Below are 17,618 nucleotides of genomic sequence, written 5' to 3'. Positions count from 1 at the left end.
CATCAATAAGCACAGAAAATAAATGTACTAATCTAATAAATTAAGTAAATTATAGTTTTTTTATACTGAAATTGCGATAATATACACGTAACTGATCGAAAGTTCTTCAGGAGAGGTGGCCACCAACCGTAGTAAGAGGACGACAGCTTGTTGCAAAGATGGATTGTACCCACCTAGTAAATTCAAAACTATTCAATTTAACTACAAACTGTTATTAATTCAATAACGTTATTAAACAAGACATGTCAAGGTGACTATTTTTAATTCCTTTAATTGTTTTTAATTTTACTAGCAATTTTCATCATCTCATCAACAACAAAAATAGGTCTAGATAATAGTCACCTTACATTAATTACATAATCTATGTTCAAGAAAGAAAACACAAATAATTATTTGTTTCGATATACTGTATACTTATTATATTATCACATACTTAAGTCACATAAACACTATGAACACATTATTCTATTAGTTATAAATACACAATGGGTTGGAAACGAAATTGGATGCAATGTTCATCGATATTAGAGCTTAAGAAATAATTTACCAAGTAGTCAATACTGCAACAGATTAATATATTTCACATTTAAATTCAATAACTTCACTATAAAATATATAAAAGGATTTTTTTTATGTAAGTCTCTGTAATTAATACTAAATAATAACTAAATTAATATATATATATAACAACGACTTATTTAATATTCATACTTTTAATTATGATTTATGTTATTTCTATTAATTTGGCTATGCTTTTGTAGCTGAATGTTGAAAGCCACTATTAATATAAAACTTATCTACTAAATTGCATAACGCTAGAGTTCGTATCAATTTATGAAAAATGTATAAGATTTTATTGCAATATCGTAAAATCACATCGGATGTAACTCAATAAAGATAATTGAAACATTTCTAAGTGGATCAAGAAGGATGTAGGAAAAGGATATTGGATTGAATTTCATTAATCCTAAGATATGGGACATGTCTTGGGGGCTTGTGCAAATCCGCGAATCAATGAAGCAAAAGTAGAGGGATGAAAATGAAAACAACGAAAATTCAAAATCATAACGTTTATTTTACTGTTTTTTCTTATCAACAGTACGCACTCGAAATTCGCGTACGTACATTTTCACATATGCTATGTTTCATATCTGTTTTTTTTTTCTTTTTTTTGTTTATCCTCACGTATTAGAAACTATTCCTTTTTCCTCAAAAGTATTTGTCTGTATATATCCTTAAATATATTTATAATTTCCTCATAATAGATTTGTCATTCACACGTTCACATTTGTTCTGCTTGTTATCAACTAGTTAGTACGAAAACAAAACAACAACAACAAAAAATAAAGTAATACGAAGAAGGAAACGAACGGAGAAGAGAAATGTAAATAAACTCCTCGTAGAACGAACGAGTCACTTGTTTTCAGAAACGTATTCAACTCCCTTTTGCGTTCTGTTCTCTCCACAACTAATGACATACAACATAAAAGTATACAAACTACACATCGAATTTAATCAACTAAGGATTAAGGTATAAATAAATAAGTTTTAGTTTTGTTGTTTTTTTTTTTAATCGTACAGTTTTGTAGCTTTAAAGGGTTTCTGAAAGCAAATGGCGTTTAAATATAGTCCACGCAATAATTTATAGTTTTTTTTCGAATTATTTAGTTTATTATCATTATTTAATCAACTCTACACTAGAAATCTTAGTTAGTATATTTATTTTCCTTCCTCAATTAAATATCTCACGAGAATCAAAGAAAAGAACAAAGAGAAACAATAGAAATTTTAACAATATATTATCTTTTTTTTTATCAATCATCATTATATCTACAAAGTTGTATCTCATATTATACGATTTATTTATATTTTTTTTTGCTCTCCGTCATACTTTTTAATTAATATTAATTGTGATTTATTTATACAACAGCTAACAGATTTTCGGGACATTTTGCCGTCCACGATCACATAGAAATCGAAACAGAAAAGAGACAAATTAAATTCAATGGATTTTTGTTTTGTTTACACACATCGTCATTCGTCAACGCTGCAGATACATTTATATAATTATGTAATGAGTTAAGAGCTGCTTACGAATTTAAACAATCATGCCGAAGCGCGAAATATATGATCAAGAAAACAAACAACTTCAGAAGAAATCCATTGAACTGTACATATCTAGAAAGATTGAGCTTCATCATGCATGATTTTTTTTTTGAATTTTTTTTAATTAACTTTATTATGTATAATTATGTTTACTTCATTTTCATTACAATATATACTTTTTTTTCATATAATTCTTGATTTAATACCGACTATCTAAAACACAATAATTCTCATCGCTATACTTTTTTAGAAAGCATGATCTCATGTATTTTATCTTTTTTTGCTAGTGAACATAATCGAAAAATTGACTCGTACTTATGTTGAGAACGATATAATCAAAGCTGTTTTTTTTCTCGTTTAGTTTATTTAAACTCTAGGATTCGAGATCCTGCTACCTCGCGCGCTCTAATTGTAAGCTTGAGTAAGAAGCGAGTCAAATTCTGGATTCATCCGTTAGATGAATTTAATCGATCCATTTTATATTTCTGTTACATAAAGATACAAACGTCTGGTGCGAAGATCTACCGACAACGACGGATTTACTCACGATTACTTTGTTATAATCCCATAACAGTCGTCGATTAAATTCAACTCGGATTTAAATATGTTTAACAACATCAAAAAGCCCAAATCAATGACAAAAGAAAATACATAAGTTACAATGTGAAAATCCTATGATAGTTTAGATTCTTCTCTTCTTTTTTGGATTTATTCGTTGCACCGTACAAGTGCGAGTCAAACCTTGTGCTACCTAAAATTATGGTTTGTGAAGTGTGGCACCAATTTTATTTATATATAATATATAGATTTTGCTTTACTTATATCCTCCGTCATCAAATTGTTCTTTAACCTTGGCTGTATAAAATATGTAATATACAACTAAGTTTAGGTACAATTACCACCTAAGTATCAAGTACAATCATTCATCCACTCTATCAAAAGAGAATCCGGGTCACGCACAACATGAAAAAATATAATTAAAGAAAAACGAATTAAAATAAAGTTATATTTTTAAAAGACAAAAAGAGAAAAAATCATAATAAACATACAATATGCACCAGAAAAAGAAAAAAAATTAAAAAAAAAATATGGAGAAAAATACGACAAAGGAGAAAAAAACAATATTTTTTGTTATACAACATAAATATAAAACATTATGTCATTATTATTATCATATATATAAAAAAAAAAGAGAAACATTCCATTAAACATACAATTTTCGGATTTTCGGATCACTGAAAATCTTTACTTATCGTCTCAAGTATATTACATGTTATACAGCCATTACTTTTTTGTATACTGTACATAGATTATTACGTCTTTCACCCAAAAAAAACAATGAAAGGAAAATAATAATAAGAGGAAATAAAAATAAACAACAAATTATCGATAAAATATTACTCGCACCCCAATTTCTCTCTCACTCACAAATATAATAATAATTCATTAATTAATCACTTAATTAATAATAATATATCAAGTATATTTCTTTTACGTTTGTTTAATTATTTTTTGTTTTCCTTTTTGTTTACTATTATACACAGTCACTTGAATCGATCACACACAGGTGGTGCATCGGCTGCACATATATATATTATATAATATATTCTATAAAATATTTTTTGTGGTTAAAATTGTGTTTGAAAACAGATTGGGTTTCTCTGTGTACTTTTTTTCATTTTCTCAAAAAGAAACACAACACGTGTATCTATGTAAAATCCATTTCGTTTTAGTAACCAATAAACAACACACAGCAGAGTGATACTTTTTCTTTTCCTATGGCCATACGGTGCATAACTAAATACAACGAAAATACAAAATAAAATTTCTTCCCTAATCAATTGTTAATACAGATATAAAATTAAAAAGAGAAAAACTATAGTAATAATTTAACTGCGCGTTACATATGCCACATTAATATTATTATTTTTTTTTATCATCGTGTGTATCATTAAAAAAAATATAATATAATAATTCACAGGTAAAAAGTGAAATTCGTAATACAATTAGATTTCCTGTTCCTCGTCGTTCATTAGTTATAATTAGTTTTAGTTTTTCTTAATCTGAGCTCGAATGAATACATTTATATATATTTGCAAAAATCGCTATTATAATATCCAAATTGCATGTATCGTGTATATATTTATATATAAATGTGGCCAACCAAAGTCCAAACACAAAACATAACCACGAAGAATCTATTTACAAGATGACCAATTAACTATATAGCACATGTTTAACATAGTCTGCTGGGTCCAACGCAGCTACAAAAATTAAAATAATCGAATTTTAGTAGATTCCAGAAGGAACGAAATAATATTAATAATATATATTTATATAATTTATCAGTTAAAATAAATTACTTCAAAAAAAAAACAAATACTCGTACTTCTCTACATATCCTTATTTCTCACGTACAGTTTTTTTTAATATATATATTTATATTTAAGTTTAATTCATATAATAATTTCTTTTAGCTCTTGTAATTCTTTTTGTTTTTATTTTTCTTTTAATCTACTTACACAGTGGCTGAAACTGCTGGCTGGTGGGGATAATAGGGTGCACTTTTGGAGGGATATCACTTCTTCACTGTGGGACTGCTGTTGTGCGGTATCATCTTCTTACTGTTACTTAATTCTAATTCAGCCAGTCTCTTCCACAGTTCATCTCTTTCCTTTTCGCGCTTTTTCTCCCTAAAAAAAAATAATTTGAATTTGATTTAATGAACTGTATTTCGAATGTTAATTAAAAATTAACTCATTGTGTCGTAATATATAATGAATGCAAAAAATACCTTTGTCTCTCGGCCTTATACGTTGCCGTCAACTCGTCAAACAGTTTCGAGTTCATTTCCATAAACGTCTTCAGAACATTGTAAACTAGTGCAACAATCGTGGGATTCCAGTGCTCCTTGGAAATACGGTATAAGGCGGGAAACATGATCGGCATTATGACATGATTATTTTCCTCCATAAGTGACATTATGTACTCATTATTCCAGAAATAGAGTGCCCTCTCGGCGACCTGCAGATATATGGAACATAGATGTAGAGTGTGTCTAAATCGTTGACAAAGATGGGAGTGATGGATTGGATATAAACTCACTTGAAAGTGCGGACTCGAAACGCATCTGGCGATCTGTTTGAAGAGGGGATCTTGAATACGTGTAAACTGTGACGGCTCGATCACGTCGAGTACCTCTTCGATCTCGCCCAGGAACATAACTTCCTTCTGACTGCATGTCTTCGGCCAATACTTGAGCAAACCTCGAACGACGGGTTCTGTTAATGTAGGATCTTTCTCCAAAAATTGCACAACACAGTAGGCCAGCTGAAAGACGACAAAAATGTATACAGGATAAACAATACATGAAAGCTATTCTCTAGTCAATCAAGGGCTATATTCAATACCTGTGCATGGTAAAGCGAGAGGCACTTGACCTTGTGCAAGGGTATCAGAACCTTGACAAGGAATTGTTTATGCTCTGCTTTCAGTGGCAACGCGAATCCATTAATTATAGAACCTAGAATTTCCAGTAATTCACCAACACCATTGAAGTGTTCAGTCTCATAGACAAACCTGAAACCGCATAAATTAGTATGGTCAGCCGCTACATTACGATTGATTATTGGAATGGGGTTTGGTCGTGTGGTTTACCTAAGGAATATATTATTGATTTGTTTTCGGATAAAGGCGCGTAAGCCAAGGAATTTGCCATAAATCCGATGCAAAACTGTCTTGAGAAAATCGCGTTCACGCGGATCCTCAGAGTCGAAGAGTTCGAGCAGCTGGAGCACGAATTTTTGGTCAATAACACGCTTGCCTATGGTGGGCTGAAAGTCGGAGCTCTCCAAAAAACGGAGGAAGAACTCGTATACGAGCTGCAGGTGAGGCCAGCTTGCCTCCAGCGTCGGGTCGTCCTCCTCCGGATCGAAGTCGGGATTCTCGCTGGGCGGCAACGTCCGAAATAAATTTGCCGATATCTGCAAACATTTTCCATACATATTCGTTAAACCTACAATTCCAGACTTTGTGAATCGAACGGCTTACCATTTTTATAATTTCCGGGTAGACGGCCTCGGTGAGGACGCCTCGACCACCCGTTATGTAATCGACGAGCTCATTCAGCGTGCAACGTTTGACTTCTTTCCCTTTCAAGTCGGCGATGGGATCCATAAAGTCGAACGGCACACAGCATTGCCGAAGCTTCCTGATGAATAAATCTTCCTGTTCCGATGTAGATACATCTGAAAACAAAAAAAATCAATTCGTTATATAGACGAAAATAGCTGTCAGATATATAATAAGTGATATTTGAATAACTTTGGTTGTTGGATGGTTAGGAAATATAATGCTATTTACTTTATCAAATAAAATGTGTGCGTTTATTTATTAGGACCAATGGGTCAGTTTGCATCTATTGCAATGTAAACAAAAGCGGTAGCAATCCGTGCTGTGAAAGAAATTCTACAGAATGTGTTTGAAGGTCTATACTATGATGAAAACACCTACGAGTAGTCAGAGAGTGAATCCATCAGAAAGCACAAACAAATTATTGTTGCGTCTATTTTTAGCGATATTTATTTATTTTTCTGCCCAGTGACCTTGTGAGAGGAGCGAGTTTCTTTTTCGCGTTTTTCTTTTTCTGTAGCTGCGAAGAGCGTGGATGGTGAAAAAGGAGGAGAGCCATGATGGAATTGGTTAGATGGAGAATTGCGATTGGGCAAAAGAAAGGAGCCGAATGACGCGAATACTCGTATTTCCATATTAGCGATTTTCATTCATTCATGTGTTAACGGATTTACCACCCACGCTATCCTCCATCGCACCGGGAAACGTGTATTCGAGATTCGTGGATTCCTGCTAGGAGAGGCTCATCAACCACACGTGCCGCCACTGCCGCGCTCTGTTGCATAATCGTCGGGCGAGCGTTGCGTATCCGACGGCCAAAGGACCTTCCTTGCTTGCTCCCAGGATTATATAGACGTTAGTCTCTACCTCAAACTCCCTCTTCTTATCACATAGAACACGCAACGCACATTGATTAGGTTTATACATACATATATGGGCACTCTTATATACATTGTGCCACGTCACGAATTGACTTGGGAACTGAATACTTCAATATTCTAGATCGAATGCTGCGAAGAGTGTGTTCAACACTTTTTAGCCAGAGTTCAAGGCCATCTACCACTTGGTCGCGTGCACTTTGGGCCACACCGAGGAACATATATTTGTATCATCGAGTAGTTTCTAATATAATAGCAAAAAAAGATTTCGATAATATGAAAATGCAATGTAATATAATATATTACGATTAGTTACATTTGCAGATAAACATGATGTTATTTTTAACTTTTCCAAATGGCATTCCATCATAATAAGCCTTGTCCCGAGCGGCGCGACGATATTGTTACAAGATTCCGCATCTTTTGTAGTTCGTATACATTGGATGCTTGACATCGATTTCATTCACCAGATTAATGCTTTCGAGTCGAGGTAGAACAAAAGCCGAAACAACTTAGGAAAGTGCATGGAAACATAAAGTATATAGAGACTCGTTCGTTTTATCTATTTTGTATGTGCTACATTATGTAGCACAAATCGACTATATCAATGGTGCATGTGTATATGGAATCCAGACATAAAAACGGACCGCGTGCAGACCAAATCCATTAAAGACAATCGACCTTATACATGATACTAATTACTTACATCCCTCGACTTACATGCTACTTTTCTCTGCGGGGTTTCAGTTTGCAGCGATTAAGAAAATATGTCTTTCTTTCTATTTGAACATGAACTCGTTGTATACCTTGCTGTACGTAAGTTTAAAGAAAATCAATTTATCGCCTCCAATTTATCACCTCCAATGAAATGTGCAATTTCAGATATTTCTTACGATTATTAAGTTTGGAACATCAACTAAAAGACAAATAATATTTAATCGAGCGAGTTTTACGTCACCACATAACATTTATTATGTATCAATCGATAATATGTCAAAACATGGAACTAAAGCATAACTTAAAAAACGTTGATGATATACTAAAACATCTTTAACTTAAAAGAAATATATATGGGAATCTAATTGAGAAATACTGTTTCAGCAAAGTCCATGTTTTCCTAACAGTAGATTAAGCAATTAATATGCTTATATAAAAACGACCCAACGATAAAACTAACCTTTTACGGAGATATTATTGTTATTGCACCGTCACGCTGTTTATCTATTAATAGATATTATATGCACATACAGTATAGTACTTGCTTTATCGCAATATCAAATTGTACGACAACATACGACATATTTAGAGTTATACAACAAAAATTAAACCCCTACAAGAAATAAGCAGTTTTTAGATGTAACCTGTCAAATGAATCAATATCAAATCTAATCCCACAAATTTTTAATACCCTTAAGTTTCCACATATAAATAAAACAGTATTTGTAATTCATGGCCATTACAGAAAAAATAGCTAAATCGCAAGGCTTCAGTTGACGAAGTTCACTAAAAAAACAAACGCTTCATTGTTCATACTGCTTTCAATTCATTCAACGCTATAATTACAAAAGTATATTAAAGAATTGCCTAAACAATATTAACATTCCCTATGTCAACAGTACAATTTCTTGTGAAATAATTACTTCTTCTTGTGTAGATTACAATCTGCCAAAAGTAAATGTTTCCGTTTCCGATATTGTAATTGTACTATTTAGACAATATTCCAAAATCGGTTTAAGTAGTATACGAATTTATCAATGGGTAACATTTACACTTTCCTTATCTATATTTGTTATATGTAGCTTTCTACGTCTACCAGTTTGTCTACCAACAAGAACATCTGAATTTCCCAATAACCAATTATGCATTATCATTAGAAAATAGCAATTCCGTTGCCACATATAAACTTTTTGGCATTGCGTCGGTATTAGCTTGAGCCTGTGTGTCAGAATTAATTGGCCAGACGAAAAACGTAACGCATTCCTGTCTCGCATGTGTTCTTCTTTTTTTTCAACACACCAAGAGAAAAACGAAAGAAATAAGAAATACAAGCCGCGATTTATATATTTGGCCTGATTCACTCAAATAAAAACAACACAGGAATGTTGGAAGAAATGTCTTCAAGAGCAGTAAATTTAAATCTTTACTATAATGATATCGTTTCTTGTAGAACCGTTTCAAAATTATTTCATTTGCTTTAACAAATTAATCTAATATCTCAGGAGAATAAAATCAATGCAACATCTCATATTGTACAATTGACAGACGCAGTTACAATATCTACTATTATTGGGGAGATTGTAATTACAAATGTAATAATAGAATCTGACCTGTCTATTCATTATCGCAATAATGGCACTGCCTATTCGAGCGTAATAAACCGGATTTCATAATTACTATTGTCTAAAAATACAATACATGCATAATGGTTTGATCTTAGCCACAATGTTTGTATAAAAAATCATCTCTGCATACCACCGATATTTGTACGAATACTTACTATACATACTTTTAACTAAACACTGTGTAATGGTAAGAAATAAACGTTAATTTCGTGCGTAAATATAGCGCTTGTATAATTGGGACTATCGATAATAAATCACTTTTTTATTCATTAAATATATCAGCGAAGAAACAGATGAATACCAAGAAATACGAAGATAAAAATAGTTAGTAATCACTAAAACAATGTGAAATAAAATAATCTAGATATTGTTGTAAAAACATAAAAATACAATAGGTGTAAAACGAATAAACATGAGTAATAGTTGATTTGGCATAATCATAAACTATTGAACATATCAATAACTTATATTCATATATAAGGCACATATAATGGATATAAATTTTGTTATATAATTATTTGCAAATTGTTTATTCAAAATGTATCAATATTTTGTGATTGCTAATATCCTTAAAAAGTACATATTATTTCCACCATTTTTTATTAGCTTCAGATAGTTTACAGAAATAACTCTATATACATTTAATCTAAACTAATTGTTAATATCAATGCCATCTAAAAATAGCCTCTTTCGTATACGAGTGTATAACTATAGTATATGTTTAGAACAAAAGACTAAGTAAGGACATTAAATTAACATTAGCGTGTGTATTTAAATGAGTCTTGTATTTAGTATAGAAGTGTTCTGGTCAAGCTACAATGTGTCACAACAAAGGCTCAATAACATCTTCTAATTAGTATGCTGCAGACAACACGTCTCTGTGTTTGCCACATTTGTCTTTGGTATGTTGGGCAACAATTAACGGTTCGATGGTAAAACAAGGAAGAGGAAATTCTAACCAGATTGCAATTAATGAAATGCGTTTCGCTGATAAACACACTGAACACAGTCACGTTGCAATTGGAATGCAACGAAATCGGAAAAATGTGCCAATTTATGAAATGAAAAGCACTACATATCAAACTAATTAAACAATAGACTAGATATCAACACAATTGTGAAAATCCAATGAAGTTATTTTGAAAATATGTCCATATACAAGGACATGCAAAACTAAAACATTGTTAGTAATCTCTTAGTGTTTTGGTAATAACACTTTTCCATCATCTCGTATAAAATAATAGTTCTTAAGTGAGACAGCTGGCAAATTCACTAACAATAAACTCACTATATTCTCGGCATTTGCATGTACAGTTTCAATTCTGGAAACTTAATAGGAATTTTCAAAACATTAATTAAATAGATCATATTTATCTTAAATACATTAACATTTTAACACAAATATAATACATTTTAAGTATTGTTTACCAAATCTAGTGATTTTTATATTATTTTTAAATTTTTGCAATTATAATATACTTCTAGTTTGTTGTAAAAGGGATTAAAATAAGTGGGACAAACAATTCAACAAAGTTCAAAAAATCCATTTTCATCCATCAAGGGTGTTCCACTCGTGGCGTTCGCGCATCAATCAATTAGCAATATCCTCTCCTAAGGGTTCTCCACACTCAACGGAAATCCCATATTCGTCATATTATTTTATAAATTTAATTTAGACATGATGTCAGATAAATATATTTATTTATTTTACAATTGAAGTCAAAATAATAAAAATTAAAAAAAAAATACAATTAAAATTTTTGCCATAATAGTTAATGTGTGATTATAACAATGTATTTCACAGAAATAACAAATTTAACTATCTCGAACAAATTGAAAGATGAGTCAGCAAATGGCGAATTGTAGTAAATTGAGTGCTGGGTAGTATTTACCAGAATTATCGTTTTCTTCTACTAAAACAAATGTAATTCACACAATACATTGTGGTTGTTAGTAAAATAAGAAGACAGGTTACAAATAAAAAATATTTGTTTTAAATTAATTGTAATTTTAAATGAATATACAACAGTCTTATTTAACGCTTGGTATTTCCGTTCTTTTTTTTGAGGCTGAATTTTTTCAAGAATTTAATCTAATTAGCATATAAGTTTTGATTAAAACTGTTACTCAGTATTCAGAGATTAATAATATTAGCTTTAACAATATATTTAAAGTAATATAAAAAATTGCATGAATATTATCGCAGAAATTGAAAGATAATTTTATCTATACATCTCTAATTTGTCCGATTATCAATATTTGAAACAGCCGTAGCATGCCTTTATAAGGAAACGCCTACATCCACGAGTATATAGAAGTGTGAAACCGCGAAGCTAAAACAACATTTGTGGGAAGACAAACCGCGACTAGATCAAAAGGTAGCAAGATCTAATTTGCAAACTTATACCCGATTATTTCGACGTTATCACGTAAAGTGCACGTGATGCTTCTAAACAAGCATAACTCAATTTCGAGACAATGGAATATCGACGACGATAATTCATAGATACGCAAAGTATTTTAAACGTAGATTATCCGTGAATACAAATAGGCACCTGTGCGCATATTTGAAAAAGCGGCCATTTGAAAGTATCAGGTCAAATGCACTTATGAGATAACCCAAAAGATTACGTATAGATTTCGAGTAAATATCAGAAATATGGAGAGAAATACAAATAGGTGCAAGCATTCATTGCAGATCTGATTAATGTAAATAAATTATGAGAACCCTTCCAAAAATAGTCAAGTTATTAATAAATGTTATTGCCCGAAACTGTATTTACTTATAGCATTAATAATGTAAATATTTCGCATATTAATCATGGGACGTGCATATTTTCTTTTAGCGCTATTATAGATTTAGCGAGAAAGCAACCATTTTCAAACACGTCTGATTAATAATAGCCATCCATATCTCTCTTCCCTCCCTGATATTGCTTAACGTCCATTCTATTCTTATAAAAAGAACCCACTATGTATCCTCGTTCGAGCAAGCATAATTCAAATACTTCCAACATTACCTCATTCTGTTAGATTAAAATTACATGACCCGAACACGCGAGACGAGATATTAATTGCAGTTAATTTATTGGCCAAGCCGCAGAAATATTTGGTGTATCGTAGCGAAAATACATCCTAATTTATACATACAAATATATTCATAATACAGATCCTCCAATACAAGAGGATAGACGTCCTCGGGGAAACCGTACGATATTTACGAACATCAGAAATCCGCTTACATAATGGAAAATGTATTATTTCCTTTTGTGGATTAGAACCACACACTTTGCCACTGATATAGGTTTATATATATATATATATGCTCTTCTTCTGCAGTGCAAATAAACACCATGTAAATATTGTCGCTAAATGTGAATTGCGCGCCTGCTTTGCATTCAATTTTTAAACTAAAAATAAATAATGATTGCTTATCAGTGGGTCTGAGGTATCAAATTTATATAATTGTAGTCGCCTATGCAAAAAACTGAATTGCAATAAGTGAATGAATAAATATTTACTAGAAAATACATCCTGTGCATGTGTAAGCAAAAAAAAACATATCTTTAATCGTGTCATATTGCAGACTTCGAACGTGTAATTAAAGACTTTAAATAACGTTTCCAAGATTTTTCTTTCAACTAATATGTTTTGTAATCAATGTACCTAGTAAATATTGATAAAACATACATTGCAAAGTGATAACGAGAATTTGCTCTAATCAAAGGTTAAGTCAGTCTGTATTAATATTCTTTAAGCATAGTATTTACTTATACATATAAATATATAAACGAAATGTGTTTTTTAATGGAAATTTCGTTACGTCGTTTCCAAAAACAAGTTCGAAATTTTCTGAAATTTGACCAGAACTTTCGGCACGAATAAACTGAATGAAGTGTACTACGGTATTTTTGGATCCGGGACTAAAATAAAAGTTTATAAACTCTGACTCAGTGCAGAGGCAAAATGAGCCTCGAAAATACATATCACATGAGATATATATATGCGAGTATGTATATAATAGACGAGAGGAAGAAGAAGAAAGAAAAAATGGACACAATAAAGCGCGCAATTTAAATTCTGCGAACGGCGTTACGTAACAAACAATAATCTCGGCTGCTGGAATAGATAACGTTTCGGATTTGACTTTCAAATGTGTCCCTCTTCGATATGATGGCTCCGGTAGGAAATCTCGGAGAAAAACACATAAATATTAATACTGCTTAACTGTTTTAAAATTGTCCTCAGATGCAGCGTACTGAGAGGACGAATTAAGCGTTATGGAATGAATCTTTTATTGACATATATACATTGTTGTTCTAGTTGAAATGCTACTATTTGCATTAACATTTTGTTTCAAAATAACTCAAGAATCTATGGACGTTTTACATAATATATTTGCGACTATAGATTTGTCTCTAAATTTGTACATAGCTTGCTTGGGTATTTCTGGGTCCTTGAACACCACGCCCACTTCGGCAATAAAACCTCGTTTTACCTGAATAATACATGACGACTTTGTAAGGTTTACAAACTGAAAACGCAAATGTCAATGTTTATATTCAGACATATGACAAATAAACAAACAGATAACGTTCTTCATATATTAGTATTTACAGTGGAGATGTACGGCTATCTTTTCGCTAACACATTTTGAAATTGTAATTACGCCTAGATGTTATCTCATTTCTTCGGTATTTTCATCTTTGAATTAATCTTGAACAGAAATTATTCAGACATCAGTGTTGTCTAGCGGCAAGATGAAAACGGAATATGCGTTGCAATTTCCATAATTCCTTCAAATTATCTCGCAACCCAAAGTTTACACACCATCGCCCTATATACAAATGAGCAAACGTTTATTGCTCCACCATGGATTACTAGAAATGTTGTAATATTACGTGACAAAACAACATAACATAATGCAAATGGGGATGATGCTATGCAATAAACACGATAGAACAAAAAATTCATAAATTAAAAATAACTTTAAAAAATCAGAAACATTTACTTAACATGACAAACAAGAACCAAACAAAACACGACAAAAACAAAACAGAAAATCGGAAATAAAAGTTCAAACAAAATAGAAATAAACAAATAACATAAATTGTAAATTTATGTATATAGATGTGTTAGTTACATAACTTTAATATTTTCTTCAGATGTTCTGTTTTGTCACTGATCTTTCTTTTATTCTCGTATCTGTTTTATCGCTGTTCTTGTTTGTCCAGTTACCCTCACTGAAATAAGTATATAAACATACATTTACATTTTTAATTTGAAACTTTTTAGAAACTTTCCAATATTTGATTTGTATGTAAAAACTAAACACTTTCTGTTACTAATTATAGCGATTTTGAAACTTAGTGTGTTGAATGAAATATAAATATTAGCTATATTGTGACTCAAATAGTTATATATTGGTAGGGTGGGGTTATTTGGAATTGCTAAAGTAAACCATGTAAATTCTTTATTATAGTATCTTGAAAACACCCTTGAAATACATAATACGCTATGGACGTTATGAAATACACTTTCCTTTGCGTAAAGCGACAACAGAAGCAACTTCTATACTTCCCACATCTACAATTATCAGTCCACTTTATCAATAAATCAGTTACTTAAATCATGCGACCATGGCAATGGGTCACCTCAACGCACACAATACAAAAGCTCAGTCTAATATTTAATAGAGTGAATATTTGACCAAGAACTATTCATATACAAACTTATATGTGTAAGAGGACTTTTGCCATACAATAAGCCTATATAATAGAAGTGAATACCTGAAAATGGTTAGTTAATGACACAAATAAATCATTTACAAAGGTACCTTATTATATACCTGCTCTACTTTGCAGGTATACAACTAGATTAACCAATATAAAGAATACATAAATGTTAGGGCAAACACATAATGTATGGTAGTTAAAAGCCTATTATAATTTATTCATGCCAAATAATGATTCCATGAGTGGACAGAAATGACACAATGATCAATAACATTTTTCCGAATTAACAATTTTAAGATGGAAATGTTTGAGTCGGCCCATGACATCTGGTTATATATTATCTATTTAGTAAATGAACGGTGTTCATAGATGAAACCTATGACGCCTGCTGTAAACGCAAATCTAGATAATGAATGGTGGAGTGGATTGTTTAGCTGATAGCATTATTTCTGCCTTTGAGTCATCAAATTTATAGGAAATAATTTTAATTTTTCTATTAAAAAGTTAAAGTTGGTACAATAATTGATTTAATTATAGTACTAAATAATAAATAAATCTGTATATTTGCTAGTACTAATACTTGTCTAGTAACTAAACTGTAAATTCTATATTATTTAAGAGTTTATATGTTTATTGTACATATTTTATGGACATGCAAATTGTAAACATTGTAATTGAATCTTCATTGATTGTGTTGTGACTTATTGCCATGATGAAAATATGAGCTTGTGAGATAAGATATCAGCATATGAAAACATTATGTGATGGCTCAGAATTATGTCATAGAAATAGCGTGAAGACATTTGCAGAACATGTGGAAGCAGAACTGTCATGTTGGACAGATTTGTCATAGCTAGACAACATTGACATATGAAATAGGATAGGGATGATGGTTAAGGGCCTGTAGAAGGAGTCATGACTTTTGGAAGATTTGTGAGTATATCATGGGGAAGCGAAAAATCGTCGTTTATGCTAGGAATGTAGGAGTGTACCTTTGAGTGGAGGCAGCGCTTGAAGCTCGACGTCCTGGGAGTTCCTGTACCTGGAGCTGCCCTGAGACTTCTTGGTCTTCTTCTTGAGTGATCGCTTGGCAAATGGATCAATCCTATCGACGAACGTCGTAGTAGACATGGCGTCCGTCGGTCTGTCCGCGCGCAACCGGTAGATATAAACAAAAAATCACTCAGCACAGAAATGCACACGGAACTGAAACACAATATAAATCCGATATTCGTCGCCTCTCGAGGTTCACACTAAACGGTTAAGCATGTCAACATGCGACAGTCGTCTCGGATGCATACATACACAAACAATTTTTGAGTCTTTTGTTGTCGCCCTGTGGCCTCAATTGATTTCGCCGTTGCCGTCCCTTTTTGTTTTTTCGTCGTGTATTTTGTTTTTGCTAGCTTCTGCCAGAAATAGTTCAGCCGGTAGATAGGGTGGATATGCACTTATGCAGATGATACGTCTCGATGGATCCCGTCTGAGGGGGTATATGTGTATGAATTGCGATGAGGAGTGCACGCCCAAATACGAGTCCAAATAGTCTGACGGGGTCACTTTTAGAGGCACGACTCGTCCCAAACCTTCTCGCGGGTCGATCGCTATGGCCAAATTACGGATGCCTCAAGGATCCCTGGCTTCGTCTGCTCCGAACTAACAGACACTAAACGGGTAAACGAACCAAATGTCCAGTATTTTCGCCCGCCATCAGCTGGTTAAAACCGCATAAATACATCATCTTTTGCCTACACCATGCCAATGTGAACCTCACACCCACTTTCCAAATGCAGTAAATGGTCCGTTCGACGCGATCCGCACTTTTGGGCTGGTTTCTTCAACGGGCTTTTGCCTTTTTTCACGTTAATTTACACACGCTATCGGAGCCGATGCCGTAAGTACCTAGGGCTGAAAATAGATGGGGGGTACTACGCTGATCAATACAATGTCGCCGTCGCCCACCAGATTTTGTACTCTCCACACTTCTATGAGCTACACTCACCTCCAAAATTCACTAAATTATTTCTCCCTTCGCCTTATCCACGCTGAATCCCATCAATCTCTAGCCAAAAATCAATTATTGTTCGCCACTTGTATCACGTAGTCCAATTAGATTTCAATATTCCAACGTCTCCACCAATCAGAGAAGCCACAGCACGAAATGACAAAACCGACTCGCCATTGAGTATATGCACAAACGCCATTCGACTATATGACGCGCGCTGTTGCCAACTCCACAAATACTCTTATACGTATTCAAAGAGCAAATCACTCTTACATACACCAATTATTTAAAATATACAGTTTACAAATGCTTTATAAATAGAATAAAATCACAACCAAACACCTACAACCCAGCATTTATTGTCTCGCAAATATAACAACCTTAAATACAAAAAATAAACATCTCCAATAAAAAAGAAATA

The 17,618-nt window shown here is 32.5% G+C and overlaps 1 protein-coding gene across 3 annotated transcripts; it reads right to left on the bottom strand.

Annotated features, from left to right (window-relative positions):
* Positions 1-84: 84 nt before the first annotated feature.
* On the bottom strand, positions 85-17,557 carry LOC108564948 (serine/threonine-protein phosphatase 2A 56 kDa regulatory subunit epsilon isoform). Of its 3 annotated transcripts, none has more exons than XR_001891162.1 (8): positions 16,185-16,323; positions 6,157-6,353; positions 5,764-6,089; positions 5,517-5,685; positions 5,212-5,436; positions 4,901-5,130; positions 4,629-4,799; positions 85-173 (listed from the first exon to the last, which is right to left on the bottom strand). XR_001891162.1 is itself a non-coding variant. In XM_017924151.1 (7 exons), exons 1-7 carry the CDS (start codon positions 16,321-16,323, stop codon positions 4,685-4,687), a joined length of 1,401 nt encoding a protein of 466 aa, XP_017779640.1. In that variant the 3' UTR covers positions 4,486-4,684. The 3 variants fall into 3 exon arrangements, 1 of the variants encoding a protein (XP_017779640.1); XR_001891163.1 differs by lacking the exon at positions 85-173 and adding an exon at positions 4,060-4,370 and having other exon boundaries at positions 16,185-17,557; XM_017924151.1 differs by lacking the exon at positions 85-173 and having other exon boundaries at positions 4,486-4,799.
* Positions 17,558-17,618: the final 61 nt, after the last annotated feature.

The sequence above is a fragment of the Nicrophorus vespilloides genome, unplaced genomic scaffold (genome assembly GCF_001412225.1).
Source record: "Nicrophorus vespilloides isolate i.1.1-1 unplaced genomic scaffold, Nicve_v1.0, whole genome shotgun sequence".
NCBI lineage: Eukaryota > Metazoa > Arthropoda > Insecta > Coleoptera > Silphidae > Nicrophorus > Nicrophorus vespilloides.
This window is presented reverse-complemented; position numbering and strand designations above follow the sequence as displayed.